Source organism: Uranotaenia lowii, chromosome 3, assembly GCF_029784155.1.
Source record: "Uranotaenia lowii strain MFRU-FL chromosome 3, ASM2978415v1, whole genome shotgun sequence".
In the NCBI taxonomy this organism is placed as follows: domain Eukaryota; kingdom Metazoa; phylum Arthropoda; class Insecta; order Diptera; family Culicidae; genus Uranotaenia; species Uranotaenia lowii.
The window spans coordinates 129,079,915-129,103,335 of NC_073693.1; the positions used below are offsets into that span (position 1 = coordinate 129,079,915).

Consider the following 23,421-nt stretch of genomic DNA (forward strand, 5'->3'; position numbering starts at 1 on the left):
AACCAGGGCGAACTCCACTATTTGTAACGTGTGGCTAAACTGAGCGGCTAACTTGAGAGCGTCACATGCTTTTTGATGTGACGGGGCCTCCCAGGAAATACACCCGTCACCCGAATATGGGTGACGTGGCGACGAACGTGTTAAATCAATAAAATTGAAAAAATAAGATGGCACTTAACATTGACTTTCAAGATGTAGAATTAACACGCCATCTTCAGGTAACTAAAAAAAATTTCATTGATTTAAGTTTTTAATGTTTTAATTTGTGCAGCGTTGCGATTATGGAAGGATTAGCGTGGATTATATGTAAAAAAATATGATAAAAAGTCACAAAAATTCTTAAAGCATTGAAACTTTTTTTCTTACTCGAGCTTTCCTTAACATTCATTAGTATAGATGAAATTGACAGTTTTTATTTTGTTACTAGCTGACTCGGTGTGCTTTGCTACACCTTCTTAAAATCAATAAATTGTGTGAAAATAATTTCATTTAAAAAAAAATCGATATCTTTACAATGAGAGCTTTCACATCACATGTTTTTCAATCATTGTTTCAAATCTAATATTGGGAACTCGTTTTTATTCGCCTTTCTCTTCTGCGATGTGGGGAGCTTCCACGAACTGCCATAACAACATTTTTCGAAACCAAATAACATCACATTTCACATATTGGATCCATACTTTCCTTCTTCCCGTTTCTCCACTGAAAAGTGGTCTTGAATCTTAAAAAAACCTTTCATGTAAAATATGGTTAATATTGCTTGAAATGTTTTAAAAACTATGCGATAAAATCTCCCCCATTCCTGGCTCTGTACTGTATGGAATCTCTCCTTTAAATAAATAGAAACATTTTCGTAGTCGAATACTTTTTCCCTGAAAATTGGTTTCATTTGTTGGATTGGTTCTCAGGTTATACAAAAAATTGTGCGGAACTCCTTTTCCCTTCACTGGAAGATGAAAAGGGTTTTTAATAACCAAAGAATCATTTCTCGAACCCTAATACTGTAAAATTTTGTTTAATTTATTTGATGAGCTCGTGAATTTATCAAAACACGTATTTAATTTATCTTCTTTTTTCTATCCCGTGATCATCTTAGAAATATTTTTTGTATTTAAATACTCTTCCCAATCGTTACCATCTGCTAGATTAGCACTCGAGTTATAAAACAAAAAAAAACCCTTCCCAACGAATCAGTGAAAGGAGTTCGATCAGCCTTATACCTTCCTATGTGAAATTTGGATTTATTTGCATGATTAGTTATCGAATAATGCATTAAACTGTATGGAAGACCCCCCCCCCCTCCCCTTTTGTATCGCTCCAATAGAAGAGGCTGGAGTCCTAAATTATCATAGAAACATGACCCAAATAACCACCTATGTCGAATTATTTAGGCTCCATTTGCTTGATTAAGTCTCGAATTTTGCAAAAATTGTATGGGAGGCCCCTCCTCCTTTTCTACCTCCACACTGAAAGAAGGAAGGAGTCTCAAACCATTTTTAAAATATTCTACTTAGCCATATCCATTGTTAAATATATATAGATTATTAAAACTTTTCCATTAAAATTCCTGTGGATCATAGCGCGAAAATTATGTTTGTTGATATCAATCACCGTTCCAATAAATATCAAACGTTTTAAAGAAAATTCATATTTCAAGAATAAGCTTGCCAGATTTCCCGGTTTAATCCGGACTTGCCCGGAAATAAAATTTTTGTTTTGAAAATTTCATCAAAACAAACGTCAACGATTTTTCGAAAGCCTTACATACTTATAAAAATATCCTGACGTTTGCAGCGTCAGGATATTTTGTTCTTGATTTTTATTGAGTTATTCTTCAGTTTTGCCCAAATTTGCTCGGTAGAAAACATAGAAATCAAGTGCCCGGATTTTGCCAGGTTTTAAGAAAAAATTGCCCGGATTTGCTCGGCACGTCACGATATGGTGGTGGCCGTCCAGGTACAGTGGCGCACCATGGTGAAGATCATCAGGATCCGCCCAGAGAAAGTTCCTAGACAGGACCACTAAATTGGCGAAACACTTTAATATACCGGATCAAGAGCTCGGATTTTCATCACGACTTGGCATTGGCTCGGATAAAACTCAATTTTTGATTGCATGCAGAATTGCCAACATTTTTTTTCTCAAAAATCTGGGTACCAGTGATATAAAAATCAGGCTAAATCAGGCTCCGTTAAAGTAGCGGAAAATTCGCTCAAAGTGATGACCTTTTTTTGATCATCGCTCCACATTCAATTTTTCACTTCAGCAATGGTACCTAATCCAGGCCCTTACTACCCAATTTTCATCACATTCGCAGAAATCTGGCATATTTTCAAAAACCAGGGAAATTCAATTGCTTATCAGTTATCAAGTTGTCAGGCTGAGCCTTGAAAAATCAGGCACATTGGCATCTCAGATTTCTCAAATTTTTAATTTTTATGTCACTTTCGATTTTTTATTTCTGAATCTAATTCATGAAGATATGAAATCAAGATAATGTAAATTCATTTTATTATATTAAAACTGTAAATTTGCGATTTGTTGATGTTTCACATGATTTCCCAATGAACTTAAGAAAAAATCGTCACAGAAAACCATCACAGAATTTTGGGTTCAAATCACAGAATTCGAGATTTTGTCAAAACACAGATTTTTTTCGGCAACCTTGATCATGGGTAAGGTTATCAAAGTGTCATAAAATCCAAAATTTTACAGATTTTCTAGCAAATTTTGCCCAAGTTACAGATAACATTCTGAATTCTTTTTTTTTTTATAAATATTGCTAATTTAAATTGGATACCGACCACTGAGATAGGATTTCTAGAGCTGTTTTATAAAAATCTTATGAGATTGATGACATGGATGATGATTGGCATGACTTTTGATGACTTTTATAGAAATAGCATCATACATAACCTTTGATGTTGAAATCTCAAATCGCTCACTAAGACATGAAGCACAGTTTTCTCGTGCTAACGGACCTAGACTTTCAACCGAATTTGATAAAATAATGAAATTTAAAAAAAATGCTGACAACATTTTATTTTATTAGCGAGAAATAAGACTTCACCGCTGGATTTAGAAATGCCAATGATTATCTGTAGCCTTCCGATTTTTTATTTGTTCTTCCGACCAGCATTTAACACTACATTGAAGGATCGGCAAATTGAATATACCTATTCGGACATTTTATTACTTTTTTCTTTTGATATTATTTTGTTACTTTTTCTATAATATTTTTGTTATAAAATGGAAATATTTCTTCCCCCCTTATTCTGCGCCGCGCGTGAGGTGACGATAGTCGATTCGAGTCGGAGTCACGGGAGTCTTGTCACCTTATTCCCGAATCCGATGTGACAGAGCATACGATCTTTCACTCACGTTGACTACTAGATTAGGATAAGAACTCAAAAAGTTCATTCTTAGAGATGTTTCTCACCTAAATCGACTACTGGAATCAGGTGACTCGACTATCGTCAACTCACGCGCGGCGCAGAATAAGGGGGTTCACCATGGGTGCACGAAATCACCTCATTTTTGTCGCAGTAGATATTTTCTAGCACCCATTCATCAGACCTTTTTCAACATGTTGCTTATAAATTATTCCTGATATTGTAGGTTTTAAAGCATAGTTTTTTTTATAAGTAGAGCAATTTACCATGTGTGCACGGATACACCGCCATACATTAAAATCAACTTTTTTGCGTGCTATAGGTAAATAATAAAGGCTTTTATAGATTCAAAAGAAAATTTGTAGTATATATGTACATAGTTTTTCACTATTAGGCTTTTTGCAAATTTTTAAACAGCTTTTTGACCAATCTAAACCTAACCAAAGTCGAAACCATGTCTTTCATGTTGAGACATAGCGATTTAAAAAACGATTTTTTAGTCCCATGTTTTCATTCCTGGAAAAGAAATATTTCTGTACAAACACGTGAAAAGGACCTATCTTCATATATGGCGAATCGAGAAAAACGCGTTTGAAAAAAATACAACCTATTTTAAATCGCTAATTAAAAATTACTTGAAATTTTTGATTTTTATGATAGCTTAACGATTTTTAGGAGCATCCTCTATATGTTGGAATAGAGGAATATCAATTTTCATGAAAAAACAACGCGCTATCGTAGATAGAACCTAGCTCACGTAATTTTTTATCTCCCTTGTTTATACACCCTTTGCTATTTTCTCATTTCTAGCTTTAGTTTTAAGCTCGCGTTCATTTGCAACTATGTTTTTATTTTGAATAAAGTGTCAAATATTTACCAACACACAAAAATGATCTATATCCATGATGGCGTATTGAGAAAAACGCGTTTGAAAAAAATACAACCTATTTCAAATCGCTAATTAAAAATAACTTGAAATTTTTGATTTTTATGAAAGACAAACGATTTTTAGAAGCATCCTGTATATGTTGGAATAGAGGAATATCAATTTTCATGAAAAAATAACGCGCTATCGTAGATAGAACCTACTTCACCTAACATTTTGTCTAACCTGTTTATACACCCTTTGCTATTTTCTTATTTTTAGCTGAAGTTATAAGCTCGCATTCATTTGTAACTATGTTTTTATGTTGAATGAAGAGTTAAATTGATTATTTTGAGTTTGTTGGCTGAGTAGTAGCGAAAAATGGTTTCGGAGTAAAGGGTGTATATCCATTTAATGGCAGTTCTGGTTTAGGAATGTTTATAGATCCTTTACTCAAATTGAGTTTTTAATGTAACGGAATATTATTTTCTCAAAAGGGTTTTACCATTAAGTAGTGCAAGTGTTGGCCTATCGTGAGGTACTGAAAATGGTTTTTGTTTACTTTTGGAGATAGATCCTTTTCACGTGTTGGTACAGATTTCAATTATATCTTGGAATATTAAATTTATTTATTTATTATTAAAAAACAGGTTTTTGCACGAGTTCCTCTCGTGTCTTGCTCGTGATCGGACGCGTATTCCGATAGCTGCATTGTCATTTAATACAAAGTGAAATTGTGACAGTCGCTTTTACAGAAAACAGCTAAATCTGAGATACCAGCTGATAAAACGCTTTCAATTGTGGGTTTATGAAAGTATTTGTTTGTGAAGATAAATAAAGCCTTCCAATTATGTGTAAAATGAAGAAAATTAAAAGTGGTGATGGCGTTTTTCTAAGCTGTGTGAAAAAAAGATGCTCCAGTAGCAATGGTGGGTCAGGGAATTGTGAAGAATTGTGTGGAAAAGGAGGAATCTGTAATTTTTCAGCTTCGATTGAATATTTTGAGAATTTCAAAGAAAATTTTTCTGAGCAACATAGGTATGATGCTGGGGGAATTAAGGCAAAAGAAATCCGAAATACAGAAGCTTTGCCCGAAACTTTCGAAAAGATTCAAATTTCAGAGCCGGTTGCTGTGTTGTGACAAAATTACCTACACGTCTGGTGGTTGGGAAATATCCAAAGTTGCCGATAGTTTTTTTTTTCAAATGTGTGGCACTCTCACGGCCTACTATGACGTTGCGGAGAAAATTAAAATTATTTAGAAGAGCAATGTTCAATCGCTTAGAAAGAAGCCTAGTGGGGTGAGGGTTTCCATGTACGCGTGGATACGGCGTTAATGTCCGCTTTTCGGTTATCTATCGGATCGCGGGAATGGCGTTTCGCGCGGCGCGAAGGGTCCAATTGGTAGAAGCAGTGTGAGAAGAAGAAGGCAGTGCCAATTTTTATAGCTCGTTTGGTGGGTGTGTGATTATCTGTTCAAATTTTTGCGTACGTGATGTATCCAGAGGCGAATTCAGGGACTTAATATATGCTGAAGAAGAAATGTGGATCGGCTTGCGCATTAAAATGTTGGCTTCATGTCGGAGCTGTTGCCCAGTGCAGAGAAGTGAAGACATACGGAAAATGTAGGAATCAGCCTAAAACTTGGTGAGATTGTTCTTGTTTGGTTACATTATATGATTTGATTTTGTTATGATTATTTAAATAAGAACGTTCAATCAGGTGCCATCTAACAAGGTTTATACACCAATGCCGGAATACCTGTAATAAATGTATAACATTGCACATGTTATACATTTTGTATCTGCTTGAATTGTTCGCCCAGATATAAATTCTTACATTCAAACATTATACATTCACTTCATAACAGATCACACAAAGCCATGGTGCAGGGTATGGAGTTTAGAGCTACTTAAATAATTCATATGAATCATGATACTGATTAAGGTAGGTTACAGCTAAAGGTAAGCTTAGTGTGTCTTGAGGTAAGTTTGGTATAAAGGTGAGATTATTTTAGTGTATAACTATTTCATTTATTGATTATATTATATAAGAACGTTCAATCAGTTGCCAGCTGGGCAGGTATCTACACGCATGCGGAATACCTGTCGAAGATTCATAGCACTGAGAATGTTATGAATTTTATACGGTTGCGAAACTGTTTGCTCGTTCTACAAATAAGACATACACATACACGAAATTCACTCATTACATGACAGTTCACACGAAGCCATGGTGTCGGGTATGTGCTAATTTGCATTGAAGATTGGCCGAACTTATAATCTAAAGAATGCAATTTAGCGCATACGTTGGCTAAACTGCGGTGAATCCGTGCACCCATGGTGGATTATCTACATACATACATACATACATTAAAAAACAGGTTTTTGCAATCGTATATTTATCTGATAAGATAGTGTTGATACTTACCGTTTTCGATGCCGCTCCGTTGGCGAAACCAAAACAGTTTGTTTTGGTTCCGCATGCTTTGAGTCAATTCACAATTGAAACAATAGCGGTGATGATTGATGATGACAGCTGATGATGGTAAACACGGTACAAATGTTTACATCATCACACTGTGAAGCCAAACAACTCAACTTAGGTTTGTGGTAACACAACAGTGTTGCCAAATATTCTGGGTAAGAATATCAAAGTACTCATTGAGAAATGAGTACTTTCCCGGTTAGGGAATATAAAAAGTGGAAAGTGACAATTAGCTATCTCTAATTAATATAGTTGTATTCTACTGACCTCACAGACGAAACATGAATAAAGATAACTCTATTCCACCACTGAAACCTGCATTTTCAACAGATCAACCAACAAATTGAAGAACAGTTACCATGGACTAAGTGATTTTTAGGAGTTATGTGCATCAAGTTATGTCGTGCGACGGAAAACAGTTAAAATAAAAATAATGAATCAACATTGTTAAATTTTACGATGATTTTTTTTTCCAAAATAGTTTTTCAATTGCATTTCAAATACCTATCATATCTGACTCAAAAATATTTTGTGTTCTGAAGCAAGTCGAAAACTATTTCACTCTGTATAATTTACAACGACGAATTTGCAGCCATTCCGTGCACCCATATTGAAATATTATTTAAGTTATTCAGCTTCATAGCCTATGTTTTCAAATTTGAATAAAAAAGTACACAATTCATAATAATTTTACTCATACTAGTTAAGTATATAAAAATAAGGCCGGAACAAATTTCAAATCCTTCTTTTGTCACTCAGGGTTGGAACATCGCGAGGGGGGGGGGGGGGGACAATAAAAAATAATGCGCAAAACAAATAAATTGGAATAAATTGGAGAAAAACTTGCATGCAAAAATTGCATGCTATATCATTGCACAAAACCTATAAAATAAAGAAATTTTTTATTGAAAAATTCAATAAAATCAAGAATACACATTGTGAAATTACTTCCATCTTCCAAAATTTCTTTTTTTGGTCTTGTAATCTTTCGGATACTTGAATTTTTTATCAAAATTTTCATGAAATACTAAAAACTTTATTTATTACCCCCTTCGGGTTTTTGGAAATTTCGAAGGGGGGGGGGGGGAGACAAAAGAAGAAATTGATATTTGTTCCAGCCTAATTATCACATAAAATTACTCAATAACTCGAATGGACATGTAATAAATCTAACATAACTTATTCAAATCTTGGTGAAATTTCGCCAAATTTTGGCTGAAAGTTTGATTATAGTAAAGCAACAAAACAGACCAAAAAAATTGGGATTCAAGTGCTTAAAGCGCCACACAGCGGTCAATCCGTGAACTTTTTCTATAAATTTTTATGACTTCGCATCGCAATGATTTAAGGTGGATATGAGTAGTCAACTAAGCTAAGCTAAGCTAAGCTAAATTTTTATGACTTCGCATCGAAAATCAATAATTTCATAACGAATGACCCACTTCTGGCCACCATAAATCAACTAGGGCTCATTGTCTTGAATGTAGATTGCAAATGAAATCAAAAGCAAGCGAAATCTCGTTTGATCTTGTTTGAGTTATAGGGTTGTGAATTTTACCAGTCATTTTGACTGGTCACGGTCCAAGTGTCCATGGCAAAAATTTTCTCGCTTATTAAAAGAGCTAGCGAAATAAAAAATACACAGTTTTGTAGAAATTCAAAATTCATGAAGTCGTATTTTTGCGAATTTTAAGAGCGAAGTTTATAAAAGATATTCAATACACAAAGTGTCCAACCAGTCATTTTGACTGGTGCGGTCTTTCTAGTGTTAAGAATTTTGCATCTCAAAGTAGTAGTTAAAAATGTAGGTAATCTGAATAAAAAATACTCCAATATTACGTTTTTCATATTAATATTGCCTTTAAATGAATACAATAAATGCTAAAAATGCTAGAAAAAATGTCAAAAATCTGATTAATTAAGGGACAAATGTAAATACGCACAAGTAAAATGCTTATCTGATGAAATCACCGAAATATCCTTTTTTTGTTTAATATGCATTCGTAGTTTATGATAATTGATAACATACCGTAGGAAAAATCGAAAAATAAATTCAAAGCCGTACAAAGGGGTCTCGAGAACCGCATGTTTTGTTCATCCCTGGTCTAGAGTATATTGAAGGTTGCAGTCTGCAAAAAATGAGCCATCTAGCCATCTAACAGAAGCCTGGGATAAAATACCATGGAAAGCTCTGCAGGCTTTTTTTAGATATGCGGCTCTAGCTTTTGCAGCGAGTGGTTCAGCTCAAGGACAAAAAAATAGAATTGTTCGAATAAATTTTGAAAATATGGTTTGTTGTGAAGTAAAATTGATTTAATTTGAAAGAAATAGTTTTTTTTTAATTAAATAATCTTTAAGTTCACATGTAGCATTTCTACGAACCCTGTCGGGTTTTATGTGTAAAAAGAATATTTTGAACTTGCTGTTAAAGGTTTTTTTTTTATACTTTAAAAAAATTTTGAGCGAGAGGAATAGTGTTAGCATTTGAATCAATGCTGCAATTTAATATAAAAAAAGAGGAACAAATCAAAATAGTTTCTTTTTAAAGGTATTTAAGCTTTGTTTTTGTAAGATTTATGATGTAATTACTCGCTGCCATTAACGATACAATTGTAAGACATCTAATCAAACTTAGAAAGCGGTTTTCAGATTACTTTCCAGATCCTGATGCGCGTACTTTCAGTTGGACTGTAAATCCTTTTAAATGTGAACTTCCACGTTTGGCAGAAATAATTCCTGAACTTTGCTCTAATACCGAAACACGTATTCAATTTGAGAGTATACAAAATCTGTCATCTTTGGGATGTCAAAAGCTTCAAAGAATTTTAACGGTTCGTACGGTTTCTACAGTTTGTATTGCAATTCAACCATTTTTTCCAAAACAAAACGTGACGGAAGAATGTTTTAAATGATTCTTTTCAATTTTAATTTTTGTCTGTACCTCCATTCTTATTATTATTCACAGGGGAAAAGCGTTTTTGGTGTCATTAATAATTGATTTCGAAAGATTTTGGAGTCATGAATACGAATAATTGGTTTTTTTCTATCCCCTCTAGTTTGATTACCTTTATTCAATCAAGTATATTGAATTTTCCTAGCCATTCTAGGGTCAAAGATACAATGCCTTACAAACTGGAATTCCGCAATTTTTAGAAAATAAATTTAAAAAAATAATGCCCACTAATTCTGGTTGGTTATATAAGAACGTCATTAAGGTTTTAATATTGTCAATTTCAAATGATTCTACAACTTTGCTGAAGACTGCTTACTGTTTTGACTACTATTTTATAAAAAAAAAATTAAGAACTCTTTTTGCTTAAATTTCTTTTACATTTATTTATTTATATTTACATGATTTTCCGCCTCATACTTTTGCAATTTATTTAAAATTCTCATTTTTCAATAGAACAGGGAGTATTAAACATACAGAAAACTTCATTAACTTTTTTTTTCTCTGGAGTCAAAACTTTCGGCGGTGTTGGGGAAAGTGTCGCCGCCCGTGGCGTAGAGGATAGCCCTCAAGTCTTTTAAGCCAGGGGGTATGAGATCGAATCCCGGTCACGGCATACATAGTACACTTTCGGTGGGTTGGTGGTTTTAGCATTTGTAAGATGCTAGCCATCAAATTCTCGAAAGATGTACGCTAAGAGTTAAGAAAAAAGGAATCCCTTCAAGGAAACATCATGTTTCATTGAGATCCTGTATGTGTTGCTGTTCGTTTAAAAAAAAAAAAAAACATAAACCTATTTCAAAATCTTTATTATGTTCCATAATGTTTTCAAAAATTGCATGATTTAGTAAAATTTGACCTATTAAAGCTAAGTTCTTTTATAAATGGGGCAGTTACAAATGCATCTCAAAAACCATTCGTTTGAATAAAATACTTTCTATGAAGGAAATGAAGGTAAAATTAATATACATAATTAATGAAAATATATATATAAAAAAAAAATATTTATCGTTTTTTTTTGTAAGAAATGTTTCTACTTTATTTTGGTACCTCCCATCGGCCGGCACACACTATTTTCAGTCATGATTTTGATCATTTTTTCAAACTTATACTTTGTCTAATCTGTACTTTAGGTGGCTGCATTCTTCTTAAATTTCTGTTACTTTTCGGTCCAATATTTCTCTTTTAAAAGAAGCTAAGGGTAATTAAGTGGATACAGCTGTTTGTAAATTAACAAAACTTGAATATTTTTAATGGAATTTCTGCTGACAAAATCTGACAATAACGAACCATCATGAGATCGAACTTAAAGTATAATCGGTAGGTATATAGATTACTCTTTTTAGGCTCTTCAAAACAGCGATAACCAAAATTTTCGTTTTAAAAATTGTAGTTTATTATTCCACTCGAGCAGAATCTTGGCAAATCATTATATTTTATACAAAACAACCAGCAAAGACATACATTAATATGATAGGGACCTTGCCAGGGATCAGAAATGTTATAGGATTAAACCGCTAGAATTTGTCTGAAATATGGGTTTTCGTGAGTTTTATCGTCCTTCAGAAATCATCTGTCTCATTGACTCGATACCGGCTACAGAGTTTACGAGCTCTAAAACTAGCAAAAAATTGTTGTTTAAGGTTAGGTTTAAATGACTCATAACTAGGCAAAACTTTCAGCTTATTGGAGAAATTTTTTTGGACATTTCAGCGATCTACACTTTGTTTTTCGCTTATTCAAAATTTAAAATACTGGTATGAAACTTGACTTCCCTGATTACCCTTAACCGTAGTTGCCGATCATGTGCTTCACTCCAATGGGAAACAGTGATTTTTTTTTGTTTGTCTCTAACATCGTAAATATGATAATACTTTTCACAGGCAGCAAAATGCTGTAAAAATATTGAATGTCCGATTACTAATAAATAAGCTATTAGCAAAAGAAAGTGTCCCATTTCCAAAAGAACTAAGCTGTATCGAAATTTATCTCGAAAACAAGAGCTTTTAAATAGAAACAAAATTGATTGCAAAATCCGAACGAGCCTCTACCCTCCCTTAATAAATAAAAATAAGTTCTTAAATTCTTTGCGACTCTTCAAGCCTCATTTGATGATAAATGTACCACTCGTGCTGACAAAATCCAATTATCCAATTATCGCAACTTGTGTATAAATAAGTATTTTAGTTATCGTTGTCGTCAAAATTTCCATGAAGAGCTGAAAGATGCTCATAAAAGCAAATCGCGATTTTTTTAAATAGAATTATTTGTGTATTTTCTACCGACTGAAAATCTTATAATTTCTATAGAATATTTGACCACGGGTGCACGGATCCACTTCACAGTCCTTTAGTCCTGTATTTTTCGCGGTTCTTAATGTGATACAAAATTACACAAAAAATTAATTTAAAAAATTTTCATTGAATACACAAAACACTCTTAATGCAAAAACAAAAAAAAAGAAACATACATTACAGCAAACATGGGTTGATAAAAATCTTAACCCAGTTTCTTCAGGATCATTTTTTCAGGACCGAAAGTAAGTGAACATTGTGTAGAAAACCTATAGCCGGGCTTCATACAAAGCATAGTGCTTCCACTTCAAAAGGCGACAAAGGCAACAGGATGTTACGAAGTTCATTGCAGGCCTAGTTGTATTTATATATCAAAGCATGGAGTTTCTCAACTCAACGATACTCCAAATGGATTATTTGAACATCTTTTGCGTGAAGAAATTGGATCAGCCACAAGAAATAATTTGCTTTTTTTGCAGTTTGCACCATGATGTATGTGAATTTTTTTTTTAAGTGTGATGAAAATGTCGATTTAATTTCATTCTTAACGCCTTAAAATTAAATAATTTGGTAAACAAAAGGGATGTACGGTCAATTTTCTAACTGACTACATGTATGTATGCTCCATGGCTATAAATCATGGATAGAAAAACTAAACATGAAGCTTCAAAAGTTTGAAACAGTATCACACGTTGGAATATCAATGAATTTGGAGCTATTAATGTCGTCAATTTGTAAACCGATTTCGCTGCACTAAATTTCACTAAATTTATACGAACTCAATTTTTTTGATTTACATCAATGAGACAGATCCAATCAATCAATCGATCGACGATTTACAGTTTTGAAGCAAGAACGAAAAGAAAACAGAAACAAGAACCAGCTACATACCTCATAAATTGGCAGCTTGTCCGAGTTCCACTGGGCGATCCTTTCCACGCTCCGATCGACGACAGTTATTTTGATGTCCGGGCACTTGAGCGCCATCACGCTGCACGTGGGACCTCCCACGTACCCGGCCCCGATGCAGCATATCTTGGAGATTACCATGTTGTGTTTTCGGGGACTGCTGTCACTGCTTTTGTGCTAAAGCCTTAGATATGATTTATAAGAGCCGTTTGTATCCCCGGGGAAACGCTTCGGCACCACACAATTCCACGTTGGAACTTATTTTCTACCGAGTCAACGACTTGAGTTGACTTGTGATAAAGAATTTCACTCACAAGATGGAACACTGTAGGCTAGCGAATTATTGGGCCACTGATTTACAACCTTCCCCTCGAAACGCTTTACAACCTCTCGAGACACGTTTTCGAAATTCACTGGACACTCAATTACGATTGGTACAGATAGCTTTTTGCACGCGGATTGAATTGGGAATTCCTGGAGAGCCTCAGAGATGATGACGCTGGAGCGATTCTTCCAGGAAATTTCGATCTCGAGCGTGTCACACGACCGGTCGTTTGCAGAAACTTAAACGTTGAACAGAGGTGGATGGAAGCTTCAAAGGAAGGAACACGTCCACCGAACACGAGTGCGCAGCAACGACTGATCGTGGCAGCAAATCGCTGTCGAGAAGAAGATATCGAGCATTCGTCGACGCCACGCCGCCGCGACTTATCTGCTTCTGCTTCTAACTCCGCCGCTAGTTCCAGCTCAAGGCTCTGGGCTGGTCAGATCCGAGTCCGAGTTCGATGCCGCCTCCCGTGCCCTGGACGTAGACACTCACTTGTTGTGGCGTGGAGATGTGCAATAGCCTTCCTCCTAATAACATACATGAAAAGAGAGGGAACAACGAACAAGAAAACAAAACGTTAAAAGTTTGCTTTAAGTGTTATTTGCTTTATTTTGCCGGCGCACATGTGAGGAAACGGACGGCCACATCTGCGCAATCGTCATCGTTGGCGATCTTCGGCTATAGGCCCAGGCAGGACAGAGCAGAGAGCCGAGCTGCCGTAGTAAATGAGTGCTTCCGATAGCGCTTCTAAGTACTGGAAATAGACTAGGGGGTCTGTGATTTATACCATTCTAAGATAAACCCCTGAAGATTGATTAAAGCATTATATCGTACAAATGTGTTTATCTCTCGGAATTGTTTGTTGTAAAAAGTTTTTTCGAAATTATACCTGATAAAAAAGAATAATTTCAAATAGTAGGTAATACTATACTTTTGAATTCAACATGCGTCATCGCAGCAATGTTCATCTTTTTATTTTATGTCCAAAAATAAAGACACCCAAGCACTAAAGTATGTTTGCAGAAAAAATTACCACCTTTCATGGAAGATCACACCCCAAGAGAGTTGCCATAATAAAAGAACGCCAGAATAAATCGTTCTCACCAAAAGCTTTATGAATTACTGAATTGAAGTTGACATTTACTTTGAGTAACGAAAGTTTGCCTAGGAAATCTATTTAAGAAAGCATGAACTTGAGTTTGATGAAGCTCAAATATACGTAATTTATCGGAATGTACCTAGCTAATTTATTGAGTCTGAAATCATTTGTAATTTCTTTGAAAAAAGCTTATTACAAGAAAATCTTGTAGATATCAGACTTTAATAAGATTCCATGTGGAACTTGAGAAATAAGTTTTTTGAGTCTTTTAATAACTGTCATAAAATGCTCTATTACCTAAAATAAGAAGCATTGGAAAACACAAGAACGGTTTCAAGATAATCAGTTCATATTAAAGGGTCGCAATTTAACGAGATAGAGAAGATTAGGTATTTTGTGTATTTTTATTTTCTGCAGATATGGTAAATCGTACAGCCATTTATCAGCATCCGGGAGGATTACGACTAACGGAAAGCAAATAGGAGAGATAAGGGCATAATGGCCACATTAACCTTCCCATGCCGTTCACAAAATATCCGTTTCGGCGAAATTTGAGTTGTAGTTAGATTTCGTTCTCCTGGCTGTAAATGTTAACCGATTTTGATGATATTATATTCATTGTGTAGGTAATTTGTTCTTATTACTCAAAATTTAAAAAAAAAGTCGAAATGTATTACCAAGTTATCAGAAACTGGTTCAGAAAGAAAAAAGTCCGAAAAATCAATTTTATTTTTAAAATGCTCATAACTTTTGACAACTTTTCTGTATTTAAGTGTTTCATTGATGTTTGAAATTGTCAAGAATCCATCTATCCGACAGTGTATAGATATGTTGGGGTCCAATGAAAGTTTTGACCGCTATCTCAGATCTTCCGATAGAAAAAAATATAACTTTAAAAAAACGATATCCAATTTTTGCTTTGCTTAGCTGTATTTCATTTCCCAATGAACCGATTTTCAAAACTCAAATTTCAATTTTTTGACGTTAATTTGGTCAATATTTTTAAGAACATACTTGGACTGTCAAAATTCCAAGTTCTTCAGTATAATGGAATGTTGATAAAGAGATTTCAAATGTGCGCTTCGGGTCATATTGACCCGAACGGCATGGGAAGGTTAAGGAGGAAGCTTATTTAACATGAAAACCGCTACACAAAAAAAACTGAATCCTTAACAACACTGATATTGACAACCTTCAACAGGATTTATAAATGTTAATTTACAGATGAAAAAAAAATCTTTAACAGCACAGAATTTTAATAACATCAATATTACTTGACGCGGAACACGATCAGTTGACGTAAATTAACATCACATATAATGTAAATTAGAGATGTACCAAATAATCGGCGCCGAAAACCACCAAAAACAGATAATCCGAATATTCGACTTACCGAATAGTTGAGCTAAGTATAAGGCTGAATAAGCCGAATATTTATTTTTTGAAATGTATACAATAACAGACCACTGTATATAGCTTTATGCTTTGATTATCGTTGATTAAATGTAATAAAGAATTTGAGAAAAGCCAAATCAGACCGGGATTGTTTAAAAATTTTCGGCTTTTACCCGCTTTTATTCAGATTAGTTGCTAAATCAAATGAAAAAACTCAAATTTCTACTTAAAAATTTTCAAAATTTGCGTTCAGAAATCCTTTTTAGAGTAAATTTAAAAATGAACATTTATTCGATTCGAAGAATACTTTAAATTTAGAATAATTTTCATCTTTTTTCCTCTTGTATGTTTGAGAATAACGACTATATTCTGTTCAGATTCTTTTTTCCTCTTGTATGTTCTCAAATAATGCCTAGATTCGGTTCAGATTTGCCCTTTTTAAGAAATCTTTTAAAAAAATCGTTCAGATCCAACCGTGTGAATACATGTAGTAGAAAGTACGGTATGCTTAAGGGTAAAGATCAACGTTCTTTTAGCAACTATTTTGAAGTCATCTTTACGAAATTCGACATTCATCCAATTCGATATCAAATAAGCAATTTTGAATAGCTTGGCACCTGGGCTTGCGATATAGCTCAGTTGGCAAGACTGTTGTCTCCTGAGCCGATATCCGCGAGTTCGAGCCCAAGAGTAAACATCGAACACAGTTGTACCGGATAAAGATGGTAAAACGACTATAATCGAAACAAAAAAAAAAAGCTTGGCACCTTTTTTGGCATGTTTTGTCCCAGATTTCACTGGAACCCAATTTCTTTGGTGATAAACGTCCTAGAAGCGACAAGTCATCTGAGGTCTTTTCAGCTATTGGTGATATCTTGAAAATCAAAGAAACCTCTACTTAAAGAAGATCTGATATTATACATCTGGTTGAAAATAATAGAATCAAAAACATGAGGGGCCTTTAAGTGGAAGGAATATAGAAGAAAAGGAAATTATCGCTTTTGTATTTCTATTAAAAACTCAACCGAATATTCGTTTGGCCGAATAGTTGAAAAGGTCAATATTCGGTATTCGGCCGTTGGCAGAATACCACTATTCGGTACATCTCTAATATAAATAAAAAGAAACGTCACATATGACGGAATTTTCAGTGCGAATTGAATATTACACTAGACTGAGTCGATTTGGGGTCATTTTTGAATTTTTCAAACCCTACGGTCTAAAAAGCTTCATTTTGATACAAAACTCATTCATGATTTTTATGATGTAACGTTTACATGAGTAAATTTGAAGTTAAAGTTTTCTATGGAAAAAACTAATATTTTGTACACTGAGGTTTTTTTTACGCGTTTTTTTTTACACGGTATTTTTTTACGTGGATTTTTGAATTAACGCGGTTTTTTACGCGGATTTTCGAATTGACGCGGTTTTTTTTTACGCGGTACGAAACACCGCGTAAAAAAACCTCAGTGTACTGAAAAATTAATATCATTTTTGTTTCTTCCATAAAGCCGGGGTCTGCTCATGATTTTTGTGCCAATTTATTAACCCATTCGAGACGGCGACTTTTTTCGAATGCGTCCACCAGGAGCGAAAAATTTTTATTCTTTGATTTGCTCAGTTTTTATCTGAAAAACATGAATTCAATAAATTTTCCAAAATTTAATCGTAAATTCACGAAAAATGTCCATTGCACACCGTGTGTGCAGTCCGCTCCTCGAAATAAAATTATGTAGAAAATGGAAGTAAAATATTTCAAACATGTTCATCTTTCGTTTTATTTTCGATTGATCATAAACGAAAGAATATAATGCAAAAAAAATATTATGTATAGTGGTTTAAACCAACAATAAGTTTTTTTCAACTTTTTCCAAAATGTGTTTACTTTTGTGATTCATAACCATGTTTTCAACTTTGTCGGTTTTGACCCAATTTTTTCTTGTGTCTTCCTGTGGATTTTTTCTATTTGAAAACTATTTGAGTTGTTCAACTATTTAAATCTGGCTAATTAATTCTTGCGATAATTTAGATCTATATTTCATAAAAAATAAACATTGAAAACTCTAATGATCACATAATCTTGCGTATATTCTACTGAAAAGCATCTTGGAAGGAGGGTGATTCGCCCAACATTTAATGAAGGCACATCGAACGGAACGTTGAAATTTCAAAAATTTCAATACAAAATAAAACAAGAATTTACTAGAAAATGATTATGATTGTTTGAATACATTCCATGAAAAAAAATCCATGATTATGATATTATAACCAATTACGATAAAGCAAAAATTTATTTCATTTGTTTTTTTAGATGAATTGTTTAAAAGTTACCAATAATTTAAATTTTATTTGATCATACGTTTAGTTGAATAGCTACCGTTCATAATGTTTTCAACTATAAGATGAAAGTGGTGAAAGTAGAATTTACTAAAATTACTCCGCCAAGGGCTGGAGAACCCAACAGCACGTTCTGAAGCTTCAGAATTTTAAGACTTTTAAAAAAGAAATTTAAGACTTAACAATACGAAATTTACTCAAACGCTATACACCAGGTCCTAGATGCATATCAATTTCAGATAATCTCCCCTCACCATAACCTTAACAATCACCGACGCACACTTCCATAAAAGCAGCACAAATAGCCTGCAAATGACCTACTGTCTGTATCGACGAAACGAAACTCTGTCTGCGGTACTTGATTTTATAAGTCATTTTCAACCTCAAATATTTTGAAGACATTTTCATACACAGTGAAACCAATGCCAAATTACGATTATCTATGCTTTTAAGATTATTTTGGTTCAAGAACCATGAAAATTGGTCCACTAGTTTCTTCAAAATCATGAAAAAGTTAAAATTACTTCCATTGCACACACGGTGTGCAATCGGTCTTATAGCCTCGGAAAGTCATTGCACACACGGTGTGCAATCCGTCTCGAATGGGTTAATTCTCCCAAAGGAAATTTTTCGCTGAACAACTTTGTCGAAGACCTTAACTCAGTATCTTATTAAACAAAAAAGTAATAACTTTGTTTAACAGGGGTATATCTTTTGGCATTGCTAAATAATAAATTCAATTGACATCACTGCTAGTGCCTTGCAAAGCATTGCATGAAAAGTTGTTTTGCAATACCTTGCTAGGCACCCAGCAGTAATGTCAATTGAATTTATTATTTATCAATGCATTCCTTTGGAGAATTTAAAAATTGGCACAAAAATCATGAAGCTCGGCTTTACAGAAGAGACAAAAATGATGTTGATTTTTCAGAAACCTTAAAGTTCAAATTTACTTTACTTTTATTTTACTACTACTTTAATTTTGCAAAATTTGTCTGTAACGTTTACATTACATACAAATTCGGCAAAAAGTTGCAAATTCTGCAAAAGGATAAGTTTTGAATCAAAACACTTTAGACCCCAGGGGGCGCATTAAAACGGGTCCATATCGGAGCTATGTAAACGAAATAAAAATGTAACAGACTGAAAATGTTGGTTTTTTGCACTTTTAAGGAAAAATAATAAAAAAAAAATTCCGATGTGCTTTTGATGAAATTTCGAACTTTTCGGCGAATACCACTCATTATAGTTTTGACATAGTTGTTCATCTGTTACATCCCGAGTCGTCCTATCATTCTTCTTCATCTTCAGCTTGACAATTCACAATATTTTTCGATAGGGCGGAATTGAGAGCAGTTTTGTGGGTTGATGTCCTTTCGACAAAATCCACCCCGTTGTCTCGATACCACTGTAGTACCTCTTTGCCGTATTGGCAGCCTGCAAATCTGGCCAAAACTTCTTTATTGGTCCTTTGTGGGATCTAATGTACGGAAGAATACGTTTTCTCAGGAACTCCTTGGAGCCCTGGTCTTGTTTGTCATAAAAACTGGATTTTTTCGTCCGCAGCTGCGAATATCTTGCCAGATAAAACACTTTCTTGCAAACTTATTGGAAAAAAACGAATTTGAACTTGCCGGAGACATCATCCCGACCAGTAACTTTTTAAAATTTTTGGCCAGGAAGTTGCTCAAAATTCATCTTCACGTATGTTTCGTCATCCATGAGGATGCATCCGTCGTACTTCGTTAGAACCTTGTTGTATATAACTTCCGGACACGTCCTTTGGCTTCTACATTCTGCTTCAATGTCCGGTTTGGTTGCTTACTGGCCCGATATGATCGTATACTCTGCGCAGACGAATCCTTCTGACGGTGCATCGGTCGGCATTGAATTTCTCGGTGATGTCATATTCCGAATGCTCTAGGTTTGCCTTAATCGATCCTAACACCTTCAAATGCAGTTTCCGATCATAAGTTGCACTATGACTCTTGGTATGAACCAGCCGATCGATAGTATGCATCTCACGGAAACGTTGGAGAACACTGCATACGGTCGATTTTGAATTCGGATTCAGAATAAATAATCAAAATTCAGCACGTAAATAAGCCTTACAATCAAAACAATCAAGATGACTATTTCGTCGAGGAACTTAAATTGCAAGAGATAGCAGACTTATAATTTTAATTGTTAGTTCAATTTAAAAAATTAAAATTTTCAAACAAAGCCAGATTGTATACACAGTTTAGCTGAAAAACACAAATGATAAGCGCTTCATGATAGTAGAAATGATTCTATCGAGAAAACTTGTCAATGTGCACGATTTTTGTATATTTTTGTAATTCGAGCTGTTATAATTCAATCGAAAAAGTGTTTAATTTATTATAACCTTTACTTTTGCTTCAGATGTAGATTAAGATATGAAGAATCGATTGGTGTACTTATCTTAAAATCGTTTATTTTGGCACTTACACCTTCTGATTCTAAGGCTCTCCAATATATAAACAGCATTTGAGTTTATTTAGCAAGTTGTGCATAATAATTGAAAACAAAAGGCTCGGCAGGATTTTAATTCCAGAATTGCAAAATATTTTCTGATTAAAATAAAATGTAATCTCCCGGAAAAAAATCACAGGGAACCGTGAGCCATGGTTGAAAATTTTAAATTTTGAAACTATCAAAATTATAAGTCTTGAAAGTTCCTCAACAAAATAGTCATCTTGATCATTTTGATTGTGGAACTCATTTACGTGCAAAATCTTAACCTTGATTTGAATATTAACACTGAACTCTGCAACCGAATTCAAAATTTAAATTTTGAAAAGAAACGACATCCACCGTCTTAGCCGATTTAAACTTTGGCTTTACAGACTGAAGAAATGACGTGGACAACTTAAGATTAACATTCAACATAGGGCTACCACACGTATTTACTCTGTTAAGAGTACATGTACTCTTCTTCGATCGAAAAATGAGCGTACTCTTCTTTTTGTAAATTTTTACCTAATGTGAAAAAATTCAATTTTCTCATACAAATTATATTTTTTCTTCCGATACATGAAGATTGTATTCTTATAAATCCAAAAAATACAACTTTTTATGCATTCGTTGCACAACACTTCAGTTTTGCTTCTTTTGATAAATGTTTCAAAGGATGGATTCCTATGAAAGGAATAACGAGTACATTCACGATTTCAATCTGGATTTTTCGTTCAAAATTAGCGCCTTTGAGTATGCAACGAGCTTCTGAACAGTAGGCAATATGCATAACAACAACTTGCTAAAAGCATAGTTCTTCAGTATATTGTAATGAAAAAAAAATGTATTTTTTCAAACGCCGTCTGTTGTTGGTGGCTGTACGGAATTTTGTCATCGTTATTTCTCTAACATTTTAAGTAGAACTGTTCACTTTTCATATACCTAGAGATTCATTAGAATCTACTGTAGATATATTGTTTGCGAGTATTTCGAAATTTTGTAGCAAGGTTTATCAAAAATCATGCTTCTGTTTGTTTATTTCAACCAGTATATCTTAATTCTTTTTATACAAAATCTGAAACTGAATCTGAATCTGAAAGCTAAATCTGAAATCTGAATTTGAAATCTGAATCTGAAATCTGAATCCAAAGCTGAAATCTTAATCGGAAATCTGAATCAGAAATCTAAATCTGAAAATGAAATCTGAATCTGGATTTGAAATCTGAAATCTGAATTTGAAATCTGAATCTGAATCTGAATTTGAAATCTGAATTTGAAATCTGGATTTGAAATATGAATCTAAATTTGAATCTGAAGTTAGAATCTGAAATCTGAAATCTGAATCTGAAATCTGAATCTGAAATCTGAATCTGAATCTGTAATCTGTAATCTGAAATCTGAATCTGAAATCTGAATCTGAAATCTGAATCTGAAATCTGAATCTGAAATCTGAATCTGAAATCTGAAACTGAAATCTGAATCTGATATCTGAATCTGGAATCTGAATTTGAAATCTGAATCTGAAATCTGATTCTGAAATCTGAATCTGAAATCTGAATATGAAATCTGAATCTGAAATCTGATTCTGAAATCTGAATCTGAAATCTGAAATCTGAATATGAAATCTGAATCTGAAATCTGATTCTGAAATCTGAATCTGAAATCTGAATCTGAAATCTAAATCTGAAATCTGAATCTGAAATCTGAATCTGAAATCTGAATCTGAAATCTAAATCTGAAATCTGAATCTGAAATCTGATTCTGAAATCTGAATCTGAAATCTAAATCTGAAATCTGAATCTGAATCTGAAATCTTAATCTGAAATCTGAATTTGAAATCTGAATTTGAAATCTGAATCTGAAATCTGAATCTTAAATCTGAATCTGAAATCTAAATCTGAAATCTGAATCTTAAATCTGAATCTGAATCTGAAATCTGAATCTGAAATCTGGATCTGTAATCTGAATCTGAAATCTGAATCTGAAATCTGAATCTGAAATCTGATTCTGAAATCTGAATTCTGAATCTGAATTCTGAATCTGAATTCTGAATCTGAAATCTGAAACTGAAATCTGAATCTGAAATCTGATTCGGAATCTGAAATCAGAATCTGAATTCTGAATATTAAAAGTGATTCTGAAATCTGAATCTGAAATCAGAAATCTGAAATCTGAATCTGAAATCTGAATCTGTAATCTGAAATCTGAATCTGAATCTGAAATCTGAATCTGAAATCTGAATCTGAAATCTGAATCTGAAATCTGAATCTGAAATCTGAATCTGAAATCTGAATCTGAAACCTGAATCTGAAATATGAATCTGAAATCTGAATCTGCAATCTGAATCTGAAATCTGAATCTGAAACCTGAATCTGAAATTGAAATCTGAATCTGAAATCTGAATCTGAAATCTGAATCTGAAATCTGAATCTGAAATCTGAATCTGAAATCTGAATCTGAAATCTGAATCTGAAATCTGAATCTGAAATCTGATTCTGAAATCTGAATTCTGAATCTGAATTCTGAATCTGAATTCTGAATCTGAAATCTGATACTGAAATCTGAATCTGAAATCTGACTCGGAATCTGAAATCAGAATCTGAATTCTGAATATTAAAAGTGATTCTGAAATCTGAATCTGAAATCAGAAATCTGAAATCTGAATCTGAAATCTGAATCTGTAATCTGAAATCTGAATCTGAATCTGAAATCTGAATCTGAAATCTGAATCTGAAATCTGAATCTGAAATCTGATTCTGAAATCTGAATCTGAAATCTGAATCTGAAATCTAAATCTGAAATCTGAATCTGAATCTGAAATCTTAATCTGAAATCTGAATTTGAAATCTGAATTTGAAATCTGAATCTGAAATCTGAATCTTAAATCTGA

General features: G+C 33.7%; 1 protein-coding gene across 1 annotated transcript in view; it reads right to left on the reverse strand.

The window, feature by feature from the left end:
- LOC129755534 (UDP-glucose 6-dehydrogenase) overlaps nucleotides 1–23,421 on the reverse strand; it is a 42,988-nt gene that overhangs the window by 15,710 nt on the left and 3,857 nt on the right. The window contains exon 2 of the mRNA XM_055752080.1: nucleotides 12,880–13,752. Coding sequence (XP_055608055.1) covers nucleotides 12,880–13,038 — 159 coding nt within the window. The 5' untranslated portion in view covers nucleotides 13,039–13,752. The remainder of the gene's footprint in view (nucleotides 1–12,879; nucleotides 13,753–23,421) is intronic.